Raw genomic sequence first — 8,534 nt, 5'->3', positions numbered from 1 at the left:
TGACTCCTACTAATTTAACCTAGTGACCACTAGTTCTTGCATTGGAAGAGAGTGAGAACCATCCCCACCCAGCCTTCCAAGCCACTCAGTTATCTAGACTTCTACTATTTTCACACTAGAAGTCACATTTCCAGGCTGAACAGTTTTAACCCACTGATTCCTTGCATGAAATATTTCCCATATATTAGAAATGTCAAAGGCTCAAAAGGGCAACAAGAATAAACATTCTGCACAGAGCTGAATTTTCCAGTGGTGCTACGTCTTTTCCAGATAAGGGGATGAAGATTGGACACAGTATTTAGTATAAGAGAAAACTATGGATTTGTACTGTGGTGGAATGTTCTCTACTTTGATCCTTACCCCTTTGCTAATAATTTCTAAAATCTGATTTGCCTTTACTGACAGACAGTAATATTTAGTCTTGTCATTAGCCTCTGAATTAACCCTGAACATGAGCAGAATGCAGCCAACTCAGCATCATGAGTGCACAGAGAACACTATCATACCTTCCCTCTAATAAACCATGAATGTATTCTTAAAGATATGACACATTCAAATTACCGAGTTCATGCCACCAAATAAGGAGGTCCCAGCAAGACAAACAAGTTGCAAGGAGCTTGTTGTACTTTTACTTCTTGAGTAAAGGTCTAGTGGACCTGATGTGGCTTCTCTAGCTTACACCCGCCCTGTGCAGTGCAACAGACATCTATGACATTTTAAAGCTTGTAATAAGCATTAGAAACCCTAAAAATTTGTTACGCAGTTTTCATTTACTCACAGGCTGCAGTAGCTCAGGACGTGATGCATCTTGTCTGATTTTTCCTTTTAGTACCATAGGGTTGAATTCCACCACCTTAAATTTTATTTCTTTTAGTTTAGAATTTTCAATCCATTTTCTGTGATAAAAAATAAGTCATAAAAGAAAAACAACAAGAACACAATCACACAAAAAACAACACCCAAAAAACCCACCAAAGCAAACAGCCCACACCACTGCCAGAGACAGAGACTCCACATGTTGCCCAAATACCCCATCTTTCACCATTGCTAACATGAAATGCTATATTTCTAGGCTTTCTTACTATAGTTAAAATAGTTAAAGACTTTTTTCTTAATCCTATCTACTGTGCTTTTAAAGCAGAGGTTAGTTTTCTCCCTTTTAGTTTTACATCCTTCAAGATGACTGCCACATCACCTCTTGACTACAATTCCTTTAGACTATTTTTTTTTTTCATTATTTTGTCAGATTTCTTTACACCATTGCTCATTTTCTACTCTGACCACTCTTCCAAATCCTTCCCAAAGGCACTTAAAACTAAACAACAAACTTTTTCTGATGCATTAATAATTTCAGAAGGATCAGAATTTTCCTCACATCTCTTGTGGTCGTATCTATCAGCATGTATCTACTATGATGCACAGCTTTTGTTTAGTCAATGTGGTCAGTTATTAGTCATAATTCTGTAGTTTTCCAAACGAGTGCTACTGAACTCCTGCTTCACCCTGAGCCAATGTGATCAGCTATTCCCACCTATTTCACCTTGTCATTACCTCTGCTGGATTTTATCACATTTTACAGCTCATTTTCCCAATTAACCATGATTAGTTTGTTTTCAGCTCTTGTCCTCAACATAACTGCTGTCTCTTTCCCAGTTTCATGCCAACTGCAGATTTACAAAGAACATTCTCCACTCTGATATCTGGGTTACTGATGAACAGGATGGGTGAACTCACTGTGGAACCCCACAGATTACGTCTTCTCACGTGGACACAGATTGCAAGCCCAGAGGCTCCAGAAGTGCAGCAGCCAGGGGTGAGAACTCCTAAGAAGTTGGCTTCAATTTTGATTCACATCTTTCTCCTCTTCTAGACAATGGTTGCAAATTTTAATACCCAAACGTTTTCATGACAAGCTCTTTTGGGACTCTATTTGTAACCTTTAATACACCCTTTAGCTGAAACTAGCTTTAACAAGTGTTTCTACACTGAAGTTTAAGACACAGCACCAGATGAGAGGTAAGTGCAGTGCCACAAAGTGGGGTTGTGACAAGGGAAAATGTATATACTCACCTTGCTACAGACCCTCCTGCAGCCCACCTGCAAAAGGCAGAGAGGCACAGGTATGGGCGTGGTTGGGCTATTTCACACCCCTTTACATCAGTCTGTACCTGGTGTAGGATAAAACAGTCCCTTTTCCTACACGTAGAGAATCCTGGGCACTGCTACCAATAGCTCCACTTATATAAAAGGGAGAAACATTTCTCTGAAAAGTCCTTCAAAGTCTATGCCCACGCTAAGGAGAACAACAACTTGGTCCTAACTACAGCACAGAAGAGAATAAGGCTGGTAAATACCGAATATGTGGGATGGTAGTCTTCAGCCCAACTAGGTAGAACAAAACGTTAGCCTCCGTGTTGCTGTAGATGCTACTGATAGCTGCTATAGCTGCACCCATTCTGCCCGCAGCAGCGCAGATCACGACTGGAATTTCTTCATCCATTTCCTCTGGACTCTCCAAATCAACTACAATGAACAAAACTATGCATTATAATAGAAAATTAAGGATCTTTTCCTCAGATCTGCATCACAGGAATGAGTATGTAGTCCCCAAAGCAGTGGAATCACATCACAGTCACCCAGTTTCCTTACCACATCCTACACACATCCCCATGTGGCAATGCACACAGCATGAGCTGTCACGAATCCAGAACTACATGCAGGTTGATTGGACTGTTGGATGCCTCCAAACTGAACACACAACAGAGGTCTCAGCATTTCTTCCTCAGCAGGGGCACTATTCAGCCTGGCCTCCATGAGCTGCTTATTCATATGAAATCTGAAGAAGTTTGAGTACTTTTGAGACTTACACTTCTCGGTTATATTTAGTACAGATGGAACAGCAGGTTTCAAAATTATCAAAGGAAGGAGGTAAGCAGAAGAGATGATGCAATTGCATGAGCTTCACTTCTTTGGGAAGCAGGCTAAAAAGCAAGAGTAAAACTTTGTACCAGCAGGAAGTTGCTAATTATAAAAAATATCTAAACGACACTGAATCAGTTCACGTTGCTGTCCTGCATCAGTTCACGCTGCTGCCAAGGAAGATTTGTACTACTAGCACCGTTTAATTGACAGAACTTCTATAGATATATTTGTGTTGGTCAAAACATAACAGCCTCATCAGAAGTATACTAAAAAAACATGCTTTGCACCAAGACACAGTTTGTATATCTCAGGAACAGTGAATAAGGTATTAGCATAAACATTTAACACCAGCCCAACCACATCAACCCTAGAAGGTTTCTGTCACTATAAAAATTCCAGCAAAAACTTCTGCTGCAAATTACAACAAGATTTGATGCTCTGAAATGAGTAGGTAGGCCAAGAACATTCCCAAAGGGGCAGGTTCCATCAAAGTTTACTATCACTTAACAACTACAGTACCATTCAGCACAAATAAGGATATACCCCAGCTTCCATCTACACCAGTGACATCTGGATGAAAATTTAAATCAGAATGACAATGCTTAGTCATTACTGTCAATCTATTGTTTAATTCAAGCAATTCAGAAGAAAAAATTCCACATTCCAGACCATACGCAACAACACAAATAGCTCACCTACTGCAGGGCAAGCGAGACTCAGTAATAAGCACTGATCAAGCAGAGGTAAGGAATATAAAAAAAAGAACATAAATGAAACCAAGTAAAATTCATTTACCTGTTTCACTCTTTAATGTAGATGGCACTTGGTGAACTTTGTTATACAGAATGGCGCACACAGTTAAGACAAGAAGCAACAGTAAGATCTGGTTAACTGAAAAAAAAGGGAGAATTTGTTAACAATCAGTACAACAGCTAACTCCCGAGTACCTTTTTTTTAAAAAAAAATAATCCAATTTGCAACCAGTATTTGTCATAACCTGTATTTGATGTGTTTATCAAATTCTCCTTGCTCTTGTTATTTGATAAAGCTAAAAATTTTATCTTAGAAACATAACAGTATTTCTCCCCCGTTACATACATTTCCAATTACCAGATTTTCATGGATAATTTGCTCACTAAATCACTAAGCTCCCAATATATACTGGTTATCTATACTAGGAAATTCACATTTCTGGATTTTACCAGGAGCCTGGAACTTCCTTTTCCTGGCTAGTTTGTTACCTGTTTATCATCACAGGTTTTCATTAATTAATAATTTTTACCTAGCCCTTTCCTTCTCTCACACTTCTCTGACAAAACTTCAAACACACAAGAATTTTTTTTTTCCTATTTCACTGATGTTCAGATCTTCAAGGTATGTTTGAACAAAACTCCAAAAATACTAAAAAAAACCCCAAATGCAGTATGCTACTGAAACCAGAAATCTTCCAAAATACCTGAAGATACATAAAGATTTTGACACGGTTACTTTAACTAGTAAAATCAGAACAAAGTACACAACAGCAAAGACTTTACTGTACATTCTGTTTTGCAGCCCCTACCAGACTGCCTTGTACAGGATTAAGTTATTCAACATAAGCCAACCACGAGCAGGCATCAGGGCAGCTCCCCAAGTACAGGAGAGAAGGAACACATTCCCATCCTCTACAGTGGCTTTGATGATGGGAGTCCTTTGGATCAGACTACTCTGTTGCTTTGTTGGAAAAGACCTCTAAGATCAAGTCCAACCACCACCCAACACTGCCATGACTATTAAACCATGTCCCCAGGTGCCACATCTACTCATTTTTTGAACACCTCCAGGGATGGTGACTCCACCACCTCCCTGGGCAGCCTGTTCCAGTGCCTACCCATTTTTTCAGTAAAGAAATTCTTCCTAATATCCAATCAAAACCTCCCCTGGCACATTTTGCACCACCGTAAAAGGTATTTAAGGTGTACAGAAGAGCAAAGGGAACAAACTATCAGAACTATTTCAATCAAAAGGGCCAACTGGCCACAACTGGGCATGAGAATAAATTGAAACTGGTCAACATACACTACCAAACCTGCACTAATTAAAACCACCTGAGGAAAAAGCCCACTGACTTCAGATAAATTTTGGGGGCATAACTGAAGGCACAGACCAGCCCATTTTCAGTCACTGACCCTGATAGGTGATGAGAATGCCAGATTTCCTGGGGCCACAACTCAGTTTCAAGTATGAACACCATTCATGTGCAGAGTTCTGTAAAAAAGACAGGTTTGGTGCTCTAGCCACAACCCACATGAAACCAGCAGCTCCCTGCACTCTTAGTGGGAAATTCCAGACTCCCCCAGTCTCATCTAGTACAGCAGTGACTAATTTTAAATTAATGGGATTTATGGCCATACGTACATAACTTAGTTAGCAGGAAAAGGCTAATTTGTATACTTAAAGTTAAGCATAATTTAGCAAAACTAGAACTATAAATTTGCATGCAACTGTGAGAACAGTTGCATAAGAAATTGCATTTGACATATCCGTCCTCTTTTTTAAAAAAAATACATATTTCAAATGTTTTTAATCTCTCTTACTTTTCTTTAAAAGAGCCATGTGTCTTGCTGGATGAGAACTGTGACCTGTGGTGAAATAAAATATTATTTTTTTTTTTTTTTAAAAGAGAGCTAGGAAAGTCATTAGTATCAGCAGTGAATACTAATTAGATATTTCAGGGACAGGGTTTTGCATCATCAAATTTTACTGTTGACCTGTTCATCATAAAACTGAACTCTACCTTTGTAAACAACTTTTTTACAATAAATATCTAAAATTCTGGGACAGAATCATGACATATTGTGATTTAAGCTACTAAGAGGGCGAAAAGAACAGCATTTTAATAAGTATCATCCAATCACCTGCAGCAGTAATAACTAAAATTGTTTAGCACATTAGAAAGCAAAAGGTGCAAAGAAGCATGGAAACAGCAACTGAAGCAATTTGTAAATACATTTACATTTATCTCTGATGTCACCTAAACAATAATCACACTCACAAATACTAATCTCATGGTAGAATATGCTCCCAAACACATGGGAATCTTATCCTGCAGCAGTGTCTTTCACTCTCAGAAAGTTTCAGAGTGATAGTGAAAATATTTCCTAAAAGCACTATCCTTGCACTAACAGAGGGCAGTTTGTACAATGGGGCTTGTATTTAAGCATATTATTGGTGATGCTGAAGAAAATGAGGTAGCCCTCCCTAAAACTGCACTTCTAAACCAAGCCCAAGAGTGGCCACGACTTTATGCCTGAGAGGATAGAACATAATCCCTAAAATCCAGAATTATGGGAACGTTAACTTGATTCCTGCACCCAAAACTACTGTTTATGAAGAAAAACAAACAAACAACACAAAACAAAACAAACAACGCCAAAAACACAGTACAAAACAGCATTAGAAGTTGGTGCAGGGTGGGGGAAAAAATGAAACTATATGCTCTAACCTTCATGCTACAGCAGCTGTACGTAGGACAGAAGCCAATTTTCCCTGTTTCCATGCATACAGAGACACATTACAGCCTAGACAAGGATATACAAAGGTTTCTATGCACACATAAAAATGAAATGTATGCAAATTCCTTAAGCAGACGGAACAGCAAGAATTCTTGAGACCTAAGTCACAAAACTTACTGCTTCTCATTGGTTAATGCCCAAGTTCAGGCAGCATCCAAAATTAGTCACTACTTTGACTAACAAGTAAAATAACAACAAAAACATTTTAAAAAAGATAGGACATAGCTTTATTTACAAGCTTTGTAAATTTGCATGTATTTAGGTCCTAACAGATGACTAAATTGTAGTGGAGAGAGGAATACTTCTGAAAGTCCTTTTGCATCTGCAGTACTCATCTACATTTCAGCAGCCCACTCTCTTCATGTGGCATTAATTTACAGAGAGGAAATCAAGCTTATCAGTCAGAAAAAAACCCACTGCTAAGAAAGCTCTTCTCTCATGCATTACACACAAGGGTTGTCCTCTGCTCCATTTAAGAAGTTTGCTTGTTTCAATAAGCAGAGAGAAGGCAGGACCCCCTACACTCCTGGAGGAACTTTCTAACCCCATTTTAGCTAATAGCAATCTTTTCCATAGAGCTGGCTCCCATCTTTTAATCAATTCATATTTGTAAGGATAGTCACAAACAATACTGATGATCGCTTTAAGATGAAAGTTGGCTAGCCACAGCCCCATGATACCTTCAGAAATTATTAAATCCACACAAACTGAACCATGTTTTAAATTTTAAAATCCAAACTCAAGACATAATCTCATACAAGTTTGAGTTCTCAAACTACAGCATGCCTAAGCCTTAAAAACTCAGATTGATTACCCACTGATTTCTAAGGAAAGAGAGGAACATTTGTTACCCTGCAAACATTTACTGTTTTTCCTTACTGTAGACATTTGTTCCTGGAACCTGGCAGTGCCTAACTCAGTTGCCAAATCCTGTAACAAAACAAGGGGCTACAGGAGGGAAAGCTCAGAAACAGTGACATTACTGCTCAGACATTTCCTGCTTAATTAGTCTTTTTACCTCTTCAAAGCAGCACAGTATTCGGGACTCCTCTCTCCTGAAGAGCTGTAGAGCTATTTACTCGGATCCTAGACAGCCCACAGCTGTAAGCTCTCTCACCACAGCTTCCTTGACCATCATCCTCCTTTGAAGTCCCCTGCACAAGGGCCTTACAGGGCACAGTAACAGTTTTAGCATTCAATTCCTTTTTCAAACTCTTCAAAGTTTACTTTGGAGTTGTGCTGGTTTTCTTTTCTTTCTCTGCTGCTGAGGAATAGCACAGAGCCCAGACGCCGCACTAGCGGAATGAGAGCCCATAAACCACTTCCAGATGTGCTGAACGATGATGCAGCCCCAGATCTGCCAAACTCCCCTCAGAACTTCAGCTAACAGATTGCAAACAAATCCCATAAGACAAAAAAAGTCTAAAAGGGGTGGGGGAAAGAGAACGAAACAAACCCTTCCAGAAGTTACTTCAACAGTATAGATACAGGTTAGGTTTCTAGTCATTATTTACAGTAAATGTGAACAGATAACCAGTGTGCAAGAGCCAAAAAACCAACATACCAAAGTCAAACTGAAAGCTGAAGTTTTTCCAGTGTCTGTTTGCAGAATTAATTCCTGCCAGTCAAAATTCAACTCTGAACATGCATTTTGACTTAAATCACCTCATTTCTGAAACTTTGAGCAGTTAAGACAATCTGAATCTACAGGTTTGGTTTTGATTCAGAGAGACTTTTAGATCAAGATAACCAGCACATGTTGATACTCTGCTCCCTAAGCTCTCCTGGAATGCTTTTGCAGTTTTATTTCTATACTGCTTCTTTCATTCAAAGTCTCTGACTCCCTTCTAGGAACCACCTCCTATATAATACAATACTATTTTGTCACAAGACTTGCATGAGTATTGAAGGGAATAATAATAATCTTCAATATTAAACTATTTTTTCTCATTTTTAGCATAAGGCAGTGAAGAGTAGTCAGTCAGGTTTTCATTTAAAACACTCAAGATTTTTAAAGACTGCTGTTGCACTTGCAGAAACTGAAAATGTGGGGTTTCA

General features: G+C 38.9%; 1 protein-coding gene across 1 annotated transcript; it reads right to left on the bottom strand.

Moving 5' to 3' along the window:
* Positions 1-703: 703 nt before the first annotated feature.
* LOC103776705 (glycosyltransferase 8 domain-containing protein 2-like) lies at positions 704-7,764 on the bottom strand. The gene is made up of 5 exons (XM_008944230.1): positions 7,495-7,764; positions 5,499-5,543; positions 3,718-3,813; positions 2,355-2,523; positions 704-896 (listed from the first exon to the last, which is right to left on the bottom strand). Exons 2-5 carry the CDS (start codon positions 5,515-5,517, stop codon positions 767-769), a joined length of 414 nt encoding a protein of 137 aa, XP_008942478.1. The 5' UTR covers positions 5,518-5,543; positions 7,495-7,764; the 3' UTR covers positions 704-766.
* Positions 7,765-8,534: the final 770 nt, after the last annotated feature.

The sequence above is a fragment of the Merops nubicus genome, unplaced genomic scaffold, assembly GCF_000691845.1.
Source record: "Merops nubicus isolate BGI_N331 unplaced genomic scaffold, ASM69184v1 scaffold49000, whole genome shotgun sequence".
Taxonomy (NCBI): Eukaryota; Metazoa; Chordata; class Aves; order Coraciiformes; family Meropidae; genus Merops; species Merops nubicus.
Note: the sequence above shows the minus strand (reverse complement) of the source record. Positions and strands in the feature narration are given on the sequence as shown.

Bases quoted from the DNA above. Each gene is read 5' to 3' on its own strand.
- LOC103776705 (XM_008944230.1), bottom strand. The intron at 2,524-3,717 runs GTAAATGAATTT...TGTTCATTGTAG, and splicing joins TACATTAAAGAGTGAAACAG to TTGATTTGGAGAGTCCAGAG. The intron at 897-2,354 runs GTATTTACCAGC...TTTTTATCACAG, and splicing joins ACTACCATCCCACATATTCG to AAAATGGATTGAAAATTCTA.